Below are 22,500 nucleotides of genomic sequence, written 5' to 3'. Positions count from 1 at the left end.
GAGAGAGCCGGTTGAGAGTTGGAGGAAGTGGAGTGTCGTCGTGGGGTTGGTGGGTCGAGATCGCTGGAGCAGTAGCTCGTGGGAGAAGCCTTGGAGCGCAGCCAGACGGCAGTGGATAGTCGGGCGCGTCGCAAGGCACTTGACCCACCAAGCCGCCATTCGAAGCCGCTGCAGCGTTGGCAACGAGCCAGCGAGACGGAGACACCAAGGGTCGCCAACCCGAACCAGGACCCAGCGAGTCACCAAGAGGGTGGCCAGGTAGCCTGCTCGGTCTCTCAGAGCCCCTTCGGTCATCCCCGCTCTGAACAATAAGAAAGTCTTACGAGCCTGTTCTTTCTTTCTTGGGTTTTTGTATGAAAGTCTGTGGCGCCTTGTCTCAAAGTAGAATTGTGAGTAAGTACGTGCATGTACATAATAAGTAGACATCGGCTGTTGAGTTGAGAAGTTGAGAAGAGTGGAGAGTGGGAGAGTTGGAGAGTTGTGGCGGCGGCGAAGGCAGTCGAGAGAGTGTCTGTCGGGGTCCGGAGAGGCTGGAAAAGCCAAGAATCTTTGTGGAGGTCGGCGCTCGTGTCAGAGTCGGGGAGCTGCGGAGAGGGGAGGCCGGTAACGCGACCGAGGTCGCAGTGGAGTCGCTCGTCGCGGGACCCAAGCCAGCCAGATATCCTCATTCCCCCGAGCATCAACAACCCCCTCCTGTTTCCCCCCGCGCTGAGATAGTGTGAGAAGGGGGCCCTGTTCCCACCCCATTCCAGGCAGTGCCAGCGAGGCCCGCGGAGTCGGGGCGCCGCCGCCATTTGGCGGCTCATCACCAGACGGGTAGGCTCGACGCGGTCTCGGCCCCAGGCCCATCTGCCCCCTTGTAGTTGAGGGTGGTCCCTTTTTCTTTTGCTTTGAGTATATGTGTTGTCGGCGCCGTCTGTGAAGTAAAACTGTATAAGTGTTGCCGTGTGCTCGGTAGTCGGTAGTAGATCTGCATTGTTGCATTTGCTTTTTGTGCAGAATTGTTGTGTTTCTTCTACTTTTACATTTGCTTTTGGTGTATAATTGTATATGTGTGCTTTCCGTTTGCCGCGGAATAAATGTGCTTTATGTTGAACTGTTTTTCCCGTTTCGCTTCGTCTTTTCTTTTATTGAATCTCCATCTTACTTCACGTAAAGGGTTGGTTGTGGGCTAAATACGCCCAATAATTAATCGAACCGTCGAGGTTGACGATAACACCGCTCGGTTATCCCGATAGTACGGAACGGGTCGCTTAAAGTGGCCCGTGTCCGAAGTCGACCTGCGGCGAGGTGCGATCGCCCGGTCTACCCTCCGTGTGGCTACTTAGGTAGGTCGAATTTGGCGAGCAACCCTATCCCACGCAGGGGGCCGATTGGCACGATCGTGGTGAGGCGGAAAGGCCCACCCGTGACTAGTTCCCGGCGTTAGTCCGAGAGGGTCACGATGGGATTGTCCGTCCGGTGGGCGACGTGCCGTGATTCGAGTTACGTGGCCGTTCGCACGCCGGCGGGCGCGAATCCGCAACAATATATACATATATATATATTTATATATATACACACACACACACACACACACACACACACACACACACACACACACACACACACACACACACACACACACACACACACACACACACACACACACACACACACACACACACACACACACACACACACACACACACACACACACGTGCAGGCCCGTAGGTGCGGGTCCGTCGGTGCATGCCCGTTGGTGCGTGCCAGTATGAGCAGCTTCATTCCTTCGCTCTAATAAACGATGACTGGATTGGGGCATTGTTTCAATTAGATCGGACCGACCGTATCATAAATGGCCATAACTTGGGAAACATACTCAGGTCCCCAGCGTCAATTGTGACATCATTTAAAACGAAGAAGAAGAATTGTGAAGCCCCCTCTCTCTCGACCCCCTCCCTCGCCCCCTCTCTCGACCCCCTCCTCTCTCGCCTACTCCTCTCTCCCCCTCTCTTGAATTGTGATGCCACCTCTCTCGCCCCCCTTTCTCGCCCCTCTCACTCGCCCCCTCCTCTCTCCCCTCTCTTGAATTGATGCCCCCTCTCTCTCGTCCCCTCTCTCGCACCTCTCCTCTCTCGCCCCTCTCTCTGTAAATGTATTGTTACGGTTGAGGAAATTCGCAAACCACCATTCAGGTCCTGTAGGTGAGATATCTCTGTAAGTACATGTGTAGTTAGCCCCAAACCCGTTGTTTAGAGGGAATAAATGTCATTCATTCGGGCTGCGACCCTTTGAGATAGCCGTTTTTCTGTTCTATCTTTAGTTTGAACCAACCACGTCCTAACCGCCATCACACAACAACCACCAACCGCGACGCCGCATAACAACAACAACAACGCCAACAGCCACGACCTTTACCTTCACAACTCGCTCCCGCAAACATCGCATCACCGCCATTCCAAACGTCGCCATGGCCATGGACCAGCACTTTAAACCCTCCACCACATTCGCCTCTCCTTCTGCGGCCATTCCCGCACCGCTTGTGGGCACTGAGCGTCAGGCTGTCCTGGCCTCGTGCGGGACGCGCGCCGAGCCGCGGGTGCAAATAGCGGCCTTTCCGAGGAAAAGTCGGATCAGGAATGATACACGCCCACTTCTGATCCGTCCAATCAGCAAGCGCGGGGCAGTTTGGCCCCGCCTCCAGGCGCGTCGGAGTAGAATCGATATATGCAAATTCGAGGATCAGGGGAGACTCACGCCCCTTTTTCTCCGTCCAATGGGCGAGCGTGGCTCCACCCCTGAGCTCGTTCTGATCCAGAAATTTGCATATGGGTTCTCCTGCTGGACTATAAAGCGCCGAGCGCGGGGCGAATTTAGTGAGTTTGGGTCGGAGGGAGTTGGAGGCAGTCAGAGTTGGAGAAAAGGTCGAGGCAGTCAAGTCGGGTCTGGAGAGGAGCAGTCTGTGGAGCCGTGAGTCAAGTCGGGTCTGGAGAGTGGCAGTCTGTCGGGGTTCGGAGTCTGTCGGGGAGCTGCAGAGAGGGGAAGCCTGAAGCCTGGAGCGCGGTCGAAGTGGTTTTCTGCAGTCGGCTGAGGAGAATTGGGGAGGAGGTCGAATAGCTCGGGTCCAAGGCAAGGAAGACGGCAGTCGGCGACGAGGTCGCAGTGGAGTCGCTCGTCGCGGGACCCAAGCAAGCCAGCTATCCTCTTTCCCCAGAGCATCAACAATTCCCCCCTTTTTTCCCCCCGCGCTGAGATAGTGCAAAAAGGGGGCCCTGTTCCCACCCCACTCCAAGCAGTGCCAACAAAACCCGCGAAGGAGCGCGGAGTCGGGGCGCCGCGACATTTGCGGCTCATCACAAGACACGGGTAGGATCCACCCGGTCTCGCGGCCCACAGGCCCCGTCTGCCCCCTTGTCTTTGAGGGTGGCCCTTTTCTTTTGCTTTTGAGTAATGCTGTCGGCGCCATCTGTAAAGTAAAACTGTGTCAGTGTGGCCGTGTGCTCGCATAGTCGGTAGTAGATCTGCATTGTTGTGTTTCTTTTGTAACATCTGCTTTTGGTGCATAATTGTTGTAATTGTATACATGTGCTCTCCGTGTGCCGCGGAATAAATGTGAATTATGTTGAACTGTTTTTCCCGTTTCGCTTTGTCTTTTCTTTAATTGAATCTCCATCTTGCTTTACGTAAAGGGTTGGTAGTGGGCTTAATACGCCCGATAATTAATCGGAACCGTCGAGGTCGACGATAACACCGCTCGGTTATCCCGATAGTACGGAACGGGTCGCTTCAGTGGCCCGTGTCCGGAGTCGACCTGCAGCGAGGTGCGATCGCCCGGTCTACCCTCCGTGTGGGTACTTAGGTCGGTCGAATTTGGCGAACAACCCTATCCCACACGGGGGGCCGATTGGCACGATCGTGGTGAGGCCGAAAGGCCCACCCGTGACTATTTCCCGGCGTTAGTCCGAGAGGGTCACGACAGAATTGTCCGTCCGGTGGGCGACGTGCCGCGATTCGAGTTACGTGGCCGCTCGCACGCCGGCGGGCACGAATTCGCAACACTGGTGTCAGGTAGTGGGACACAAACCTATCCCCCCTCCTCGCAACACTGGTGTTGGAGAGTGGGAAAACGGGCTCTCCTGTCTCCAGCTAAATTCACGGGAATCGGTCCAGGGGTGAGAGGAGCGACCCCGATTCCCTCCAAATTACGAGCGATTCAAATTAACCCTTTACGAGAGATAAGATGGCGTCTCAAGGCGAGCGGGAACCGGGGGTATTAGAAATGGATTTAGAATGTGTAGAATCCATGGTCCAGAATGAAAACCCCGAGCAGGAAATGTTGGTTGTGCAGGAACACGAACTCCCCCAACTGAACCCAGAGCCCGAAATAGGTGCGGCGGCGGCCGCGATGTATGACACCTCCCTCCCCCTCTCCACCAAAACCCCCCGATCCTTGCCGAATCCGCTCAGCTGAGTGCACCCGACATGGCCCAGTTGTGCGCCATGCTGGCGGCAATGACAGCGAGGATGGATACAAACACAAATGAAATGAAAAACGAAATAAAAGGCATGAACAAGCAAATAGATGCGAATACACAACAAATGAACGAAATAAAAACGAAAATGGAAACAAATGCGCAAGGAAAGAAGGAAGAAATGAAAGAACTGCGGGGTGAGACGCAGAACATGGGCCGAAGCCTGCAGGCGGGCATGAAGGCAGTTACCGGGGAGCTTAAAATGGCGACGCCACCTGTGGGAGCGAACGAGCTGGGAGGGGGTGCAACGGCTGTCAGGCCCGCAGTGGGGCGGGTGACAAAATAATTCGGGGGCGTGTTGGGTGAGACTGGTAAAGGTGACGGAGAGAGCAACAGTGACGGTGACCGAAAAGGAAAAAATAAGTGGGGAGACCGAAACGTGTGAGACGAGACACGTGGTGACGACGGAAAGGAGGAAAGAAATAATCGTTGAGACAAGGGAGGTAAAGGGTGAAGAGGTGACCAAGTTGGCAGAGACATGGGAGATGGGAACGATAGAGGGAAGACTACACGATGAAGACGTGGATGGAGACGCGCACACACACACACACACACACACACACACACACACACACACACACACACACACACACACACACACACACACACACACACACACACACACACACACACACACACAGAGTTAGTGGAGGGCGATGAGGGGAGCTCGCAGAGCGTGTCGGGACCCAGTGCTAGCAGCGGGATAGCCTCCTCCAGGAACGAGGGGAGGGAATATGCCCCCTTGAGGCGAGTCACGACCAGGTGGGTTCGGTCGTGCTTTGCGAGGTCGAGGGGAGGAGTGCTGTGGAGAGGTGCACGGAAAGCTTGGGGGGTATAGAGGTCCCGGAGCCCCTTGTGGGGACACGAATCCCCAGTGTGGTTGTCCCGGTGTGTGTGGTGTCGAGGTGTGTGTTCACGAGTGTGGCGAAATGCGTGCTGCAACGCACGCAAAGCGCGGTTGCAAGGGCGTGTGTGAGAGCGACCGGGTGGGTGACAAAGACCCCGTGTGTGGACGAGACCCCAGGTGTGAGTACGCCCGCGTGTGTGGAAGCGACCCCGTGTGTGAGTGGTGTGGTGGTAAGTGTGCAGAAGGACGTGCTTACCAGCACGCCGTGTGTGGATGAGGCACCGCGGGCAAGTGCCCCCACGTGTGCGAGTAGTATGGTTTGTGTGAGGGAAATGGCACGAGTGAGTGGAAGGCCGCGAGTGAGTGGAGCCACGTGTGCGAGGGAGATGGCATGCGTGAGTGAACGGCCGAGTGCAAGGGAGACCGTGTGTGTGAGAGAGCGGGATGTGAGGGAGATGTCGGTCGGCATGCGTGAGCATGCAGCCGCGTCTCCCGGTGTGAATGTAATGGAATGGTGTATGAGCGTCGTGACACGCAGGTGTGCGTGGGTCGAATGGCGACGACGGCGACATGTGAGGAAAGAAAGCCAGGTTGCGGCTGTAGCTGTTTCGGGGACCGTGCCGGGTACACCCAGCAGCGAGCGCGATGTCCGTGCTGTGCAACGCACGAGGCCCCCACGTGCTCGCTTGCGGGAGTGAAGACCAGTCCGGAAACGCACGCGGTAGATTTGCCGATCCCGCGGACGGACAAAGTTTAGGCAGGATTATGGATTTTGACCGGATGGGTTCTCCACGCGGGCGTGTGTGTTAAGCTCCAACGGGCAAAGCACATGTGTTCGCGTGGGGAACCCCTCGAGATGTGAGGCTTGTGTTTTTTTTTTTTGCGCCGGGTGACGTCATGGCTACGTATGTGGTTGGAATCCGGCAGGAGGGTGAATCCTTGCCGGATGGTACCGTCCAAGAGGGACGAGGGACGCGAACGGCTGCCATGACGTCACACCAAAGGTGCGTGGCTGTGAATTGCCGCGCTGGTGCGCAGGTTGTGAGTTTCCGCGCTGGTGCTGCGCATGTGGAAAAAAAAAAAACCAAACAGCAAGCCTCGCTTTCGGGTGAACAGGATTCCTGGGCAAGGGGTGGATGATCCCCTTGGCCTGGGCACAGGATGAAATTAGTTAGGGGGAAGGGTTAGCTTAGCTCGACCGGCTCCATGGGGCAGGGGTAAGTCCTCATGGGGCCCGTGAAATGGATTAGTGAGAGGGATTGTAGCCAGATTTAGGTGGGGAAATGATTTTTTTTTGATTTAGAAGACAGTGACTGACTTGTGAGTGTGTAGAGGGGATGTAGTTTAGCAACGTAGTGTTAAATGGAATGTGCTACTAGTATAAGGGACGACGTGGGAGCACGAGTTAGTTAGGGGAGGTAGTTAGAAGGATGGCAGAATTCAGCGGTGTGTGTGTTGAAGAGTTGGTGAGTTGTGTGGGGACATGTTGAGTGAGGCCAGCAGGTCTGTGTGTGTGGAGCGAATGTGGAATGCATGGTGCGATGAGTGATTGGGGGGAGGAGTGACTCCCGCCCATGGGACCCTGGGGTCAGTGTAGACTGAGTTAGTGGGTTAGTCAAATTAACAAAAATGGAGGTTGTTTTGCTGTTGGTGTGAATGTAGGCTCGATACCCGTTTGGAGGGGTGCAGGAGCCCTGTTGACGGGCTGGGAGCGTGGCTGCGAAAGGTGAGTATCGCTGAGTGGGTACCCCGGGCACCAGGCGAGTCGGCCAAGGGCCCATGGGGGGCCGGGATAGCTTTGTGGGCACGGGTGCGCCCGCTTGGTGCGAGGGCCCGGGGCGCCGTTAGCCGCGTGGGCAGTGCTGTGGGCACGGGTGACTCTCGGAAAGGGGCCCGGGAAGCCAGCCTGCCACTTGTGCGTTTCAGGGGAGGTGCCATGGGGGGCACTCCCCGGTGTTTAGGGAGCTGGTAGGCTCGGAGGCAGTGTAGTGCCCGGGGGTGCCATCGTAGGGGAATCGGCAGAGGGTAGTGCCTGCCAAGGGGAGCCACGCGTCCCAGCCATGAGACCGTGTGAGGGCACGGAAAGAAAATTGGGGGGCGAGGCCCAAAATTTGAGAGGACACCAACACAGGCGACGGGAATCTGGGTTGTTAGAACCAATAGTTTAAGCGAGAGGCGCTTGTTGATAGCCCTGGGGTAGTTTAACAGTTAAATGGTTAGGGTAGATAGGAAGTGTACCCCTCTGCACCATCCATCCCCTCGCTCTCGTTGTGGGCCGCTGGACCCACTTTGTGTTATAGATCGCTGAAGTCTGGGGAGGCCATCCTGAGGCTTGAGTTGGGCCTCGACACAGGACGCTGGCTCTCCCTTATTCCCCTCCGGGAAGGGAACGTAGGAGTTGGGAGTAGGCTAGGTGACAGGATGGGTTAGCCGAACAAGGACGATAAAGGGGGTTAGGGGACGATTTATAGTGGGGAAGTAAAAATAAAACAACAAAAAAATAACTTGGGGCAAAATGTGGTTTGACAAATTAAGGGAGTGGGTAGGTACAGTGACAGGCAAAGGCGATAGGTTGGGAGGGAGACCGTAGGGTAGGTCCGAGCCCGCCTTCTGAGTGGCCAGCACCACCGCACTCCCTCCACCAACCTCCACTGCAAGGCAAAGGCCGGCCCACTTCATTGGCAGCTGTTGTTTTGCTGCAAGGTCTGTGCCGGCTGGATCGTCTGCAGCTGCTGTGCTGCAAAGGCCTGTGCCGGCCGGATTGTCTGCAGCTGCTGTGCTTCAAGGCCTGTGCCGGCCAGTTCATCTGCTGGCTGTGTTTGCCTGCAATGGCCCTGTTCTGCAGGCTGTGGTTGCCTGCTCACCTTTGCCATGCCATGCCCACGGCCCATGTTCACCAGCCCCCGTTCAATTTTGCTTTGCCCCCCCCCCCTGTTCATGTGCGCCAGGATCAGAAAGCAACAGTTTGCAAGCTGCAAGAACTGCCCTGTTGGCAGTTACAACATGGGCCTGCAGTGGCGGCCCGTGCACCGTGCTTGCGTCCATCCATTCATCCATTCATCCATCCATCCGTTGTGTTCATTGCGTGTGCCACTTGGGCTGGCACGGAGACTGCGTTTGTGCAGCCCATGCACCGTTGTGGTTCACTGCGTTCAGTTCAAAAGGGAAGGCCTTGGACTGCGTGTGAGCAGCCGGCCACGTTCCCTGTCACTTGCATTGTTTGAGCCAGAGACTGCATGCGAGCAGCCTGGCTCCCTGCTAACTGCTTTCTTTTTGCAGAGTCCATTAATCCTGGGCCATGGTTTAGTGTAAAATTTGTAAGTAAAGGTTAAGATGTACTGTAAATATGAGTGCGCCCCCGGCATGTCTGTCTTAGCGCCGGCAATTTTATTTAAGTCGTCCGTGTGAGTGGGTTTGTTTAGGTAGTTACTCAGCCCTCAGGTTATTTATTTTGGGGACACGAATACCATGAATGTCGCACTCAGGGATCCGTAGGTAAAACGTACTAGGGGAGAACTACACATGATGGCACACGAAAATTTGATGACTCGGGACGAGTCTGTAAAAAGGGGAGGGGGTAGTGTTACGGTTGAGGAAATTCGCAAACCACCATTCAGGTCCCGTAGGTGAGATATCTCTGTAAGTACATGTGTAGTTAGCCCCAAACCCATTGTTTAGAGGGAATAAATGTCATTCATTCGGGCTGCGACCCTTTGAGATAGCCGTTTTTCTGTTCTATCCTTATTTTGAACCAACCACGTCTCAACCGCCATCACACAACAACCACCAACCGCAACTCCGCTTCACAACAACAACAACGCCAACAGCCACGACCTTTACCTTCACAACTCGCTCCCGCAAACATCGCATTACCGCCATTCCAAACGTCGCCATGGCCATGGACCAGCACTTTAAACCCTCCACCACCTTCGCCTCTCCTTCTGCGGCCATTCCCGCACCGCTTGTGGGCACCGAGCGTCAGGCTGTCCTGGCCTCGTGCCGGACGCGCGCCGAGCCGCGGGTGCAAATAGTGGCCTTTCCGAGGAAAAGTCGGATCAGGAATGAAACACGCCCACTTCTGATCCGTCCAATCAGCAAGTGCGGGGCGGTTTGGCCCCGCCTCCAGGCACGTCGGAGTAGAATCGATATATGCAAATTCGAGGATCAGGGGAGACTCATGCCCCTTTTTCTCCATCCAATGGGCGAGCGTGGCTCCACCCCCGACCTCGTTCTGATCAAGAAATTTGCATATGGGTTCTCCTGCCGGACTTTTAAGCGCTGAGCGCGGGGCGAATTTAGTCAGTTTGGGTCAGAGGGAGTTGGAGGCAGTCAGAGTTGGAGAAAAGGTCAAGGCAGTCAAGTCGGGCCTGGAGAGGAGCAGTCTGTGGAGCCGTGAGTCAAGTCGGGTCTGGAGAGTGGCAGTCTGTCGGGGTTCGGAGTCTGTCGGGGAGCTGCAGAGAGGGGAAGCCTGAAGCCTGGAGCGCGGTCGAGGTGGTTTGCTGCAGTCGGCTGAGGAGAATTGGGGAGGAGGTCGAATAGCTCGGGTCCAAGGCAAGGAAGACGGCGGTCGGCGACGAGGTCGCAGTGGAGTCGCTCGTCACGGGACCCAAGCAAGCCAGCTATCCTCTTTCCCCAGAGCATCAACAATTCCCCCCTTTTTTCCCCCCACGCTGAGATAGTGCGAAAAGGGGGCCCCGTTCCCACCCCACTCCAAGCTGTGCCAACAAAACCTGCGAAGGAGAGTGGAATCGGGGCGCCGCGACATTTGCGGCTCATCACAAGACACGGGTAGGATCCACCCATTCTCGCGGCCCACAGGCCCCGTCTGCCCCCTTGTCTTTGAGGGTGGCCCTTTTCTTTTGCTTTTGAGTAAATGTGTTGTCGGCGCCGTCTGTAAAGTAAAACTGTGTAAGTGTTGCCATGTGCTCGCGTAGTCGGTAGTAGATCTGCATTGTTGTGTTTCTTTTGTAACATCTGCTTTTGGTGCATAATTGTTGTAATTGTATATTTGTGCTCTCCGTGTGCCGCGGAATAAATGTGAATTATGTTGAACTTTTTTTCCCGTTTCGCTTCGTCTTTTCCTTAATTGAATCTCCATCTTGCTTCATGTAAAGGGTTGGTTGTGGGCTTAATACGCCCGATACTTAATCGGAACCGTCGAGGTCGACGATAACACCGCTCGGTTATCCCGATAGTACGGAACGAGTCGCTTAAGTGGCCCGTGTCCGGAGTCGACCTGCGGCGAGGTGCGATCGCCCGGTCTACCCTCCGTGTGGGTACTTAGGTAGGTCGAATATGGCGAACAACCCTATCCCACCCGAGTGGCCGATTGGCACGATCGTGGTGAGGCCGAAAGGCCCACCCGTGACTAGTTCCCAGCGTTAGTCTGAGAGGGTCATGGCAGAATTGTCCGTCCGGTGGGCGACGTGCCGCGATTCGAGTCACGTGGCCGATCGCACGCCGGCGGGCGCGAATTCGCAAATATGTATATATATATATATATATATATATATACATACATACATACATACATACATGGATGAAATAAAAATATACAAACAGGATAGCACTTTGTTTAACCTTTTGTGCGATCTCCAAGTATAATCCACCCCTCACTTCGACATCGATACATATTGTTACGTCTGAGGGGGGGGGGGTATGCATTCAAAGAGTAATTGGGATGTTTAATTAGGTGTGCCATGCTGTTCGAGTTGTACCAGGATTTCGATGTAATAAGTAGCAATTTAGTGGTGATAAGTTGTCTAGTAAATGTCCATTTCTTCAAGGGGGAAATGATAATTGTCACGTAATTAGATAGGGGCACGGGTTAGGGTAAGTGTGTCTGCGTAAACCCTTTTAGTATTCCCTGGAGGCTTGCCGTGACATCACAGGACAGTGCTGCGGATAGCTCCGCCCCGTAATCACGATTGGCGGAAGGCGACGGCGGAGGGCCAATAAAACGGCTCGATTGGAAGTGACGAGGACTCGAGGATAAAAAGGTTCTGTTCGGGGAAAAGGGGTGGAGGAAGAAGATCGGTAAAGAAAGACCATTTTGGTGGAGGCTGTTGTGCTAGGAGCGTGCTGTTTTGTTGCGCTGATTCGATCCTGGATTCATCGTGTCTCGTGGCCTTTCTGTGCCTCCTGACTCACCTCGGATGGCTCTGGGGTTCTGCTGGCTCGGAGTACGGGGTCGAACGACGGGCGGACCTGCCTCCCTCTCCTGCTCGCAACTTGGCGCCAGAACTGGCTCCCTGGTGGCTGTGAGCGGACTTGGGGCCGACACCAGGAGGTCGACAGCACCACCGCGTCTCCTGCCCCTGACGAGTGCAACGCCAGCTCGTCCGATGCCAATCCAGGGAGTGTTGTGTCTACACCACAGGCCAGCCTGACCACCAGGACCAGCTACGTTGTGTGTGTGTGTGTGTGTGTGTGTGTGTGTGTGTGTGTGTGTGTGTGTGTGTGTGTGTGTGTGTGTGTGTGTGTGTGTGTGTGTGTGTGTACCTGGCGCCTTAGAGGGTTTGAGATTGGTATATCCATTGGAATTGTTTGTGTTTTCCCCACGCCCGAACCCACACCACCATCCCGTCGAATCACCCCGGATCCCTCCTCCTGCCGAGTCTTATTATTTCTGGTTAGAGAAATAAACGTTATGAACTCAGTGAAAAGCGACTCGTGCCACCTTCCTCGTCCCGTTTGCGGTAGAGCGATTAAAACCGCCATCTTTGGGTTATAAAAAATAAACCGCCTCCATCGTTTCAGCTCATTCTACGTTGGCGGGACTGTTCAAGTCCCGTGGACGTCACATTGGTGTCAGGGTGTTGGATGTTCGAACATCTCTAAATTATATTTGCTCTCGGGAGAATATACCAGGACTGAAATCTCGCCACGAATTGGAATATAAAATTACTACAGAAAAGCGCGCGAGCGCGGGAAAATTTTGGCAGGAGTTTTCAAATTAAATTTGATTTTCGGCAAACGGGACTTCTGCACCATGGCGGATGTGCAGATGTTTGAGGAGGAAGGCCACGTGTCTGGCAGCGAGTCGGGGGAAGAAGGGGGAGACGGGGGTAGGATTGGAACCTCCCCCATTCCAAGCGTGGAGCGTGCTCATCGCCCGTAACGGGGCCGGCAGCGCCGGAAACCGGTGCGATGACGATCCAGACAATGTTGGAACGTTTAATAGCAGACATGACAGCAGCACAAATAGCAAATCAATTTGTGACACAGAGGGCAGAAATGACGGCACAAATGGAAAATCAATTCGTGACACAGAGGGCAGAAATGACAGATCAATTGGGGGTAATGGGGGAACATTTGGGTGCACGGATTGATTTAATGAGGGATGAATTGGGGGAAAAGATGGAGAAAATGAAAGCTGAGATGCAGGAGTGTGTGGATGTTCAATTGGTGGAAATACAAAGTAAATTCGAGGATAGATTGGAGGAAACAAAGGTAGAAATTACATTGGAGGGGGAAAATATACGAAAAAAAATGGTAGATAAAATTGATGCAACGAACATTCGGGTTGATAAAGTGGATGAAAGCCTGGAACGTCATCGTGCCTGTGTGGATGCTCGTATGCAGCTGCAAGTAGAAGAGTGGGGAGAGCTGAGGAAGCAAGGGATGAATTTGGCGGAGGAGGTAAAAGGATTGGAGGCTCGTTTGGACGAACAAGATAAAATGATGAGCCAAGATGAAGTCTTGGATAAAGGCCTGGTAGAGCCGTCTTTTGTAAGTAGAGTGTCTGGGTTGGTTGAGGAGCAGCTACAAACTCGCGATGGAGCCTTGGAAGAGGTTGTGCAGGCCCAGAAGATCCTGCGGGAAGAGGTGAATCGGTCCATTCAATGTTTGGAACAGGAGGAAAAATTGACCCATGAGACCCTCACCACAAAACATCTTTGGCCACAGTGGGCTCCGAAATTGGATACGCAGCCACAAGGGTGTTTGATCCCTGGGCTGGATTCGGACAAGGGAGAAACTGAGAAGCGGGCCACCGTAAAAGTGATCCCCCTGGTAAATTTTGACGGGTCAGGGAGCCTTGAAGCTTTTCTGACGCAATTTGAGTGTATTTCCCGACTAAACGGGTGGAATGAGCGGGAACGTACAGGGAATTTGGTGGCAACATTGCGGGGACCAGCCGCAGATGTGTTAAACGTGATCGCAGAGGGATGTTGACCAGCACCCACATTTGTGAGGCGTTGAGCCGTCGGTTTGGGTTCGCAGCAAACTGTGATCTGGTGCGGGCCCAGCTCCAGCACCGCAGATTAAAGCCGGGTGAGACAGTGCAGGAGCTGGCACAGGACATTTACCAATCAGTCAGGATCACGTATCGGGACCTTACAGTGGAGGCGTGGGACAGACTGGCACTATAGAAATTTTTAGCTGCTCTTCCGGACCCTGAGGTCCGAGCGCTAGTGGAGTTACAGGATCCACCCACCGTTCACCGAGCGGCTGAGTGCACAGCCAGGCTGGCCTCGTGGAGGCGGCCGGGTCGGGTGCCAGAGAGGCCATCGGTGACGGTCCGACAGGCGGAGATTCAAGATCAAGGAGAGGGGCTGGGAGAAATTGGCATTACCCAAATGTTTCAGGAAATTTGCCAGAAACTGTCAAGTTTGATAAGGGGTAATTCGGTAGTTGGTGCGCCAAAGCGGCGGGGTCCAGCCCAGCCAATAGAGCAATTCAATTATGGACGAGGGGGTCCGGAACCAGAAGAGACATTACACTGATACCCACGGGGGCCTTTTATGGGGAGTTGTTTCCGGTGCGGGCGAAGAGGACACATGCAACGATATTGCCGGTACCCGGCGATGGAGGGACCCTCCAATAGACTTTCAAGCCCGGAGAGGATCCTCCTGCTGATGCTGCTGAATGAATCCTCCTGCTGAACCGCCAGGTCTATCCGAGGTGCCCTTACATAGGTCGAGTCCGGAAATCACTGTCGGGGGTCGGGGAGACAAGATTGGGCTGAGCATATCGGGCCATGCTCGGCTGGTGAGATTGTGGCGAAGTGCCTCCTTTGGTGAAAATAGTAAATTGTGGGAAAATTGGCATGGGTTTGTAAGTTCTGCTGGGTTTTAGAGTGACAATAGGGACAGAGTGTAATTGGTAACAAAGCGGGCACAAGTGGCTGTCCAATGGCTGGTGCGTGGATCGGGTGAGGAGAAGTGCTGTGTGAGTTGTTTCAAGTAAAGAACTGAAATGTATGGTGCACACGTTGATTTTTTATTGGACATGGTGTGGTAACAGGGAAGGTCATGGTCGGTGAAGTGTTAGAAATGCAGGTGTCACATGTAAGGCCGATGGGGTGGGGGAGTCATGTGGGTTTTGTGGGTGGGGATGATGTGCTTGTCCACAGGGATTGCTGAAGCTCACGGTGAGCGGGAATTGCGACCCCCTTCAAGGAGATTCACCCCTGGTGGCTAACGGTGACAGTGTCTGGAGGCAATTGGGAGAGGGTCTGGTTGGGCGACCAAGGCGGGTAGGACCTTGGCGATCCAGGAAGGCCAGAGGAGCCAGTGAGACCCCTTCCAGTGTGTTGTACGGGGTTAGAGCTGATGGCTACCAGGGGGGTGGGAATCAAAGAGAGAGGGGGCGGAGAAACGTCCGGGTTGGACTAAAGCTTACCTGTGGGCATGGTTGCACCTGAGATGCCCCCATTATCTTGTGGTAACCCACCCCACGGCCATGACGGGATTCAGCCTGCATCATTAAAATGGGGACCATGACCTAGAAATGTGATGATGACCATGGTGTGAGTGTTGTGAAGATGTGTGAGTCCCACTCGATCCCACACAGCTTGACATGTGCAGCAAGGGCATGATGTCCGCATAATTTTGGGGCGAGCAAATTTGAAAATTGGCTCCCCAGGTAACGCTGGGTCTATTAGCATCCACTGGGGGAGGCGGTCAAGTGTAAATATCCTGTGAATAGTGTCGTTAAGGCTTCGAGTAGGAATGTAAAGTATGTGTTGTGTTTTTGTGGAACCTTTTGTTTCCCCTCCCCAGATCACTGGAAGAGTGTTGGGCAAGAGCGATGATCCAGAGGATGGAGTGCAACTTCACTTACTGCTCTCATGTGATAAAAAAAATGAATGATTGTTTAGGCGAGGATAAGGCCATAAGGGGGTAGTACATTAAGCAGGATAGGTAAGTTAGCTGCGGCTCGCTGCCCATTGCCCCTCCTACTTTATTTCGTTAGGTTAAATAGGTGTGAGTCAGTAAGTGTTAAGGCTGGTACGGTAGCGCCTGTGATATACCTTGCAGGAGCTGCGGTACCAGAGGAGGGGGCAGTGTTACGTGTGAGGGGGGGGTATGCATTCAAAGGGTAATTAGGATGTTTAATTAGGTATGCCATGCTGTTCGAGTTGTACCAGGATCTCGATGTAATAAGTAGCAATTCAGTGGTGATAAGTTGTCTCGTAAATGTCCATTTCTTCAAGGGGGAAATGATAATTGTCACGTAATTAGATAGGGACACGGGTTAGGGTAAGTGTGTCTGCGTAAACCCTTTTAGTATTCCCTGGAGGCTTGCCGTGACGTCACAGGACAGTGCTGCGGATGGCTCCGCCCCGTAATCACGATTGGCGGAAGGCGACGGCGGAGGGCCAATAAAACGGCTCGATTGGAAGTGACAAGGACTCGAGGATAAAAAGGTTCTGTTCGGGGAAAAGGGGTGGGAGGAAGAAGATCGGTAAAGAAAGACCATTTTGGTGGAGGCTGTTGTGCTCGGAGCGTGCTGTTTTGTTGCGCTGATTCGATCGTGGATTCATCGTGTCTCGTGGCCTTGCTGTGCCTCGTGCCTCACCTCGGTTGGCTCTGGGGCTCTGCTGGCTCGGAGTACGTGGTCAAACGACGGGCGGACCTGCCTCCCTCTCCTACTCGCAACTTGGTGCCAGAACTGGCTCCCTGGCGGCTGTGAGCGGACTTGGGGCCGACACCAGGAGGTCGACAGCACCACGGTGTCTCCTGCCCCTGACGAGCGCAACGCCAGCTCGTCCGACGCCAATCCAGGGACTGTTGCGTCTACACCATGGGCCAGCCTGACCACCAGGACCAGCTACGTTGTGTGTGTGTGTGTGTGTGTGTGTGTGTGTGTGTGTGTGTGTGTGTGTGTGTGTGTGTGTGTGTGTGTGTACCTGGCGCCTTCGAGGGTTTGAGATTTGTATATCCATTGGAATTGTTTGTGTTTTTCCCACGCCCGAACCCACACCACCATCCCGTCGAATCGCCCCGGATCCATCCTCTTGCCGAGTCTTATTATTTCTGGTTAGAGAAATAAATGTTATTAACTCAGTGAAAAGCGACTCGTGCTACCTTCCTCGTCCCGTTTGCGGTAGAGCGATTAAAACCGCCATCTTTGGGTTATAAAAAATAAACCGCCTACATCGTTTCGGCTCATTCTACGTTGGCGGGACTGTTCAAGTCCCGTGGACGTCACAATATATAAAAACTTGAAGTGCACTCGGAAGAGCAAATACCTCCGTCACGTAATGCCTGCTCCACGAGAACATATCGGGCCCAATACATTTTTTAAATATCATGCTATACATCACTAAATTGTTTTGGGCCTCATCTCGCAATGGTGAAGAATCACTTAAAAATTTAATAATTATCGTTTCCAGATCCGGATTCGGATCTTCACCAAAATTAAATTAATTCTTCCTTCTAACACACCCAACCTATCCACCAAGTTTCATCCAAATCCGTACACAACTTTTTGAGATATCATGCAATGTTTCGGTTTCACCCTATCTCTCAATGGTGAAGAATCGCGTAAAAAATTATCAGATCCGGATCTGGATTCGAGAAAAACTAGAACTTTAAAGCGATTCTTTACCATAAAGAGATTGGGCCCAAAACGAAATGTTGCATGATATCCCAAAAAGTTGTTCCTTCATGCCAACCTAGTTCTGTTCATCCAAACAGATCTTGACATTAATAATATGCATCATTCAACACTGTTGATCCTACCTGGTTGAGAAAGAATGCATTAAAGCCCAGAGAAAACTTTGTAGGGAGTATACTGATTCCTCGTTTCTTCCAACGGTTTTGCCTGCAGGTCAGGGTGATTGCCAAGACAATGGATTTGTTGTTATATCAGGAAAAAACATGCCTTAAGATATTCCAAAATATTCTTTTATGCCATTTTGTGTCTGAGTGCAGGACAAAATTTTTCATTGGTTTGAATAACCATTTTCAAATCCCACCAGCATAACATAAACATGAGTGTAAGTTATGGCAGAGGCATGGAAGTGCTGTGGTTACATTATAGGAGTGCTTATATTAGAGGACTAACTTGACCAAAGATAGTGTATCAAGTGAGAATTGCTATAAAATAAGATCATCATGCAACGAGTATGCCCTAAAATCCTGATTACCGGTTGAATGTTGTGACATCATTTTGACGTTGATGGAAATCAGAAGATTTCAGGCATTCCTCCCAGCAGCGGTGGATAGGAAAGTTTTCCAGCACTTGTCCAGTGATTGCCTGATCACCCTCGTTGTACAAGTTTAGCTCTCTAACCTGAAAGTAGAACCTAGTTAACTTGACAAAGAAAGTTTAAGGAAGAAGTAAACTGGATAATCCTGCCTTTTCTGATACTAATACCAAGACTACAGCAGCAGAAGAAAACAAGTTACTCCTCAAACAATTACCTGTTCAGGTGGAAGTATACAGGCTGTAGACACCTCTGATATTATAGTCTCAGTGATGAACATGGCTTGTGGTGCACCAAATCCACGGAAGGCAGTGTTGGATGGCAAGTTCGTCCGACAAACACGACCACAGATGGATATGTTTGAGATGCGGTAACTGTTGTCTGTGTGAATCACGGCTCTAAGCATAACCTGATGGTCGTTTTAAAGAACAATGAAAATTTTGAAACAATTGTAAGACTGAAGAAATAAATGGTGACAAGCTTGATGGTAAATAATGTTGTGAAGACATTTGCAGACACCCATGATCCAAAACACAAACACATATTAGAGACTGGCACAGGTGGATGATGGGGGTGGGGGGGCAGTGGGGGATCACATTAAAAAAAAAATTGAGACATGAAACAGAGGGTATAGTTGGGAGGAATTGAGGGACTGATGGAGGGATAGTGGAAAAAAATCTGAAGGTGATAAGGAGAAAATACAACAAACAGATCATGCACACAGACAGGAAGAAGAGTAGGCCTCAATGACACTCGATATGAAAAGAAGACAAAAATTCAACAGTTAGCACAAGTTTTAACACAAGACCGAAATAGAAAAACAGTAAACACAGAGAAAACAAAATAACCGTAAAAGTGCAACAAAAACGACTGGAAAACTTATCTTTCAGAAAGTCAGCAGAGACTGTGAAAAGGAACCGCCACCGTCGCTCAAGAACCGGAACCGGAAGTCTCTTTAAACTTTACCCATTAAATCAATGACTAAACATTTCTTACCATAAGGCTTGGAGAGAAAAATTTCAAATATATTTGATAATGAAGTACAATTTGTGTTGAATTTAGTGATAATAAATTTACAATTGTATAATATTTGTGAAAATGGGTGGAATGTATCTATCCTCTGGACATGTCCTCCCAGCCAGGTGTCCAGAGGATCACCCTCACCCCCACCCACCCCCAATTCAATCTTACTGTTTCTGGAATGCACACTGGAGCTCAAACTTGTATGCAGAAATGTCATACAAACCAAAGTTGAAGCGATTCACAAACAGTGGTAACTGATGACATTCCGTAATCAAACAAGTAATAAAATAAAGAATAAAAAGACGTCGTGCAGAGCACGATACTTGCAAAATCCACCACCCTCTCCAAAGGTTTCCATGGATACATCAAATTGTCCATTTCATTAAGATTAAAATTGACAATCTTAATCAATGCTCAGGTCAATTGGGTGAAAATAGATTTTTTTCAGATTTAAATTGATGATTTTAGAAGTTTGACCTTGAGTTGAACTTTGACCTGTTGATCTCAAACATCGTTGGTTTTCCAATTCAGTGACGCAATATGCAAATACTGTTCAAATTTCAAGTCAATCGGATGAAAAATGACAATTTTAGAAATTCGACCTCAATCAATAGGCTTCTCAGTTGAGACTACCTGTACAACTTCGTAAAGTTTCATCACGATCGCTTTAGAATTGTGACCTGTAGGTGAATGACAGACAAACCGACAGAATAACAAAATCAACTGACCAATATACCTGAAAAATCTTCGATTTTGCAAATACTAAATTAAGAAGAAGAAGACATCGTGCAGAGCATGTAATGATACTTGCAGGATCCATAAAACAAATTTGACCTCAAAAACAATTGGTGGTTGAATTCAAAGACCAAATATGCAACTCCTTTTCAAATTTCAAGTGAATCAGATGAAAATTGACAATTTTAGTAATTCGGCACATGTTGACCTTTTGGCCGATGTGGACCTCCAAAATAATTGGTGGTTGAATACAGTAACCTAAAAAATATATATCCTCTTCAAATTTCAAGTCAATCAGATGAAAATTGAGGATTTTAGAAATTCCACCTTAGTTGTTGACCTTTGGCCTATGTTGACCTTTTGATCTCAAAAACAATTGGCCTCTTCCTTCTGACAAACTCGACAATGTGGTGAAGTTTCGTGGAGATCGTTTTAATGTGACAAGTAGGCGACAAAGAGACAAACAGACCGACAGACAGACAGAAAAACCAAATCGACTAACCAATACTGTATACCTGAAAAATATTCGATATTGCAAGTAATAAACATGTTCTTACATCGCTGGAGAGATCAAGTGAGTTTCCACCATTGCTGTACAGGCAAATGTTGACAGCAGTAATTAGCCCATCTGCTTGATAACTAACCTAACAGGGTGAAAGTGACCAGTTAATCATGGGAAATCCATTCAAAAGTACTGTATGTCATTTTTTTATTTTAATGGAAATGAATATAATCCAGGAGCACAGACCTGAAAATTTTGACTTTGTTCAACATCTGACATCTAAATTTTGACTTGACAGAGTGCCAGAATAGTCCTCCGAGAACAACCCCAGGTTGTGTGCAAGGTCAAATTGTGGTATCACTTATTATCTGGAAGCCACTTTATAAGCTCGGTGTGTGGCAGGTTACCACTGAAAAACTTCGGGTGGGTTAAACATAACCGCTGATAGCCTTGTGACTTTTCAACCTATTTCAGTGTTTTTGGAACCATTGTGTTGGTCTTTTAATGTACAATGATAGCACATACCAGAAATACAACAGTGGCTCAGATATGGGGTGTTGAGGGGTTGAACGATCATGTGACAGGAATGTTTCACCTCAATCACATTTATGATTTACCTAATTTAAATGTGTACCACCACAGTAATATTATTATGTTTTAATTTGCTGTTTCGGCTGTTCATAGAAGAAAATCATGACCAGACTACAATCAATAGCGAAGCTTCAAATGGAGATGCCCAGTCCAGATGAAGGAGAAGCATTGGGTGTTCATATCAAACCTCCAAAGAGGAATGAAATATATGAACTTTGATCATTGTATTACCTGTCAAACAAATACTGACGCGACTGAGAAGACCATGAGGATCGTCACTGAAGACTCTTATTTCGCCATTGGAAATAAGTGATGATGACATCTTTGATTGCTAAAGACCAGATATAGACTGTTTTGGTGACATAACTTTTCTTTGGCACTCCAAGTGTTACAAATCATGTACAAGTGCACAGAATAGTGTGCTCTGTCCAACAATGAAAGTATGCTTCATCTCCAAGGCCGTCAGAAGCATCTGTCAGCAGCGAAGTTAGCTCATGTGGTTCTGCTGATACATCAAGGGTGTCCCGGTGAGAAGCAACTCTTGTTGACGAGTCCAATGCCTCTTTTGTAAAAATAAAACACACAAGGATGTGAAGGAGATGGTAATTTTTCAAGCTGCTGATGCCATCCTGAATGCTGCAGAAGAGCAGTGACGAAGACATGTTACTCTTACTTCGTGGCATTAACAATGATCTGGTTGCTGCAGAGGCCAAATACCACAAAGCTTGCCGTTCCTCGAATATCAGCAAGACAAACCTGAAGTTTCCTGGATACAAGGAGGAGACGGGAGAAACCATCACACACTACATCTGATGAAAACTCTGGGTTGTGAAACAAAAAATGTCAAAAAATTGGAATGACGTTATAGAAATCGATATGACATCATAGTGATGTATCATATGTGCGGTAATTCATCTCTGCTAATGCCCTGTTCGATTCCCACAGAATTCAAAAAGCTTGCCTAGTTTCGGAGATAATTTTTTCGGCGATTTTCACTAGCGGAGATATTTTGACGTCATAACTTTTTTTTTCTTGGAGGAATTTTCAAAATCGGAGATGGTTCCTGTCTGCGCAGGGTATTTTTACATGTATATGCCAAGTTTCAGGAAGTTTCGATGAAAACTGTAAGCTGTGAAACAAAAAAGTCCACAAGAACAACAATGTGAGTAAGACTTAGAGATCCTCCATGAGGATCTAAAAAACAATTTAGTGGAGACATTGTATTCCACCAGCGATATGAACGCTCCTTGTTGGGTTACTGTACACCAGCTCCATTTCTCTGCATGATGTCATCAATGCTGCTTACCAGAAGGCTGCTTCGCCAACCTTAGAAGATCCAACCATCTGCTTTGATACACCAACAATACTCGTCAATGATATACGTATACATATATTGGACCAAAGGGCAAAACTGATAAAAGCTGAAATCAGCAAGTGTCAAGACTGAGAGAGATGAAAGAGGGATGAAGGAGATGTTCTAAAGTTGCTGTCCACCATCACATCAGGCCTCATGACCAACCCTTTCTCATTCGATGAAGAAGAAAATGATGACGAAACCCTGCCACTGATAAACATTGCCGTGGGAGTGGTAATGCCTCCAGATCATGCAAAGTGCCTCCTTAAATCATACAAGTTAGGTGAAGCACAGATGAAGATGTTTGTAGAACAAAGGCTCAAACCAAGCAAAGTAGTTTTCTGGATTTGAACACCAAATCTCAAGATACATACATTTGCCACTCTGACAAAGACGAAAGTAATGAAGACTGCCGATAACAAAACCACTACCGTGGATGCTGACCGTGCTCTATTTGGATGTCTTGTCATCTCTGCAAGGTCCAGGGACATAAACCTG

General features: G+C 50.2%; 1 protein-coding gene across 7 annotated transcripts in view; it reads right to left on the bottom strand.

The window, feature by feature from the left end:
- LOC147025699 (xanthine dehydrogenase/oxidase-like) overlaps window positions 1-22,500 on the bottom strand; it is a 359,829-nt gene that overhangs the window by 52,138 nt on the left and 285,191 nt on the right. For all 7 annotated transcript variants that reach the window (XM_085880375.1, XM_085880376.1, XM_085880374.1 and 4 more), the window contains 4 exons: window positions 20,113-20,199; window positions 18,015-18,206; window positions 17,738-17,883; window positions 17,331-17,412 (listed from right to left, as the gene is read on the bottom strand). In XM_085880375.1, coding sequence (XP_085736501.1) covers window positions 17,331-17,412; window positions 17,738-17,883; window positions 18,015-18,206; window positions 20,113-20,199 — 507 coding nt within the window. The remainder of the gene's footprint in view (window positions 1-17,330; window positions 17,413-17,737; window positions 17,884-18,014; window positions 18,207-20,112; window positions 20,200-22,500) is intronic.

Source organism: Eptatretus burgeri, chromosome 5 (assembly GCF_056783735.1).
Source record: "Eptatretus burgeri isolate ZD-2024b chromosome 5, Ebu_testis_v1, whole genome shotgun sequence".
Taxonomy (NCBI): Eukaryota; Metazoa; Chordata; class Myxini; order Myxiniformes; family Myxinidae; genus Eptatretus; species Eptatretus burgeri.
The sequence above is the reverse complement of the archived record's forward strand: the minus strand, read 5'-3'. Positions and strand labels throughout refer to the sequence as shown.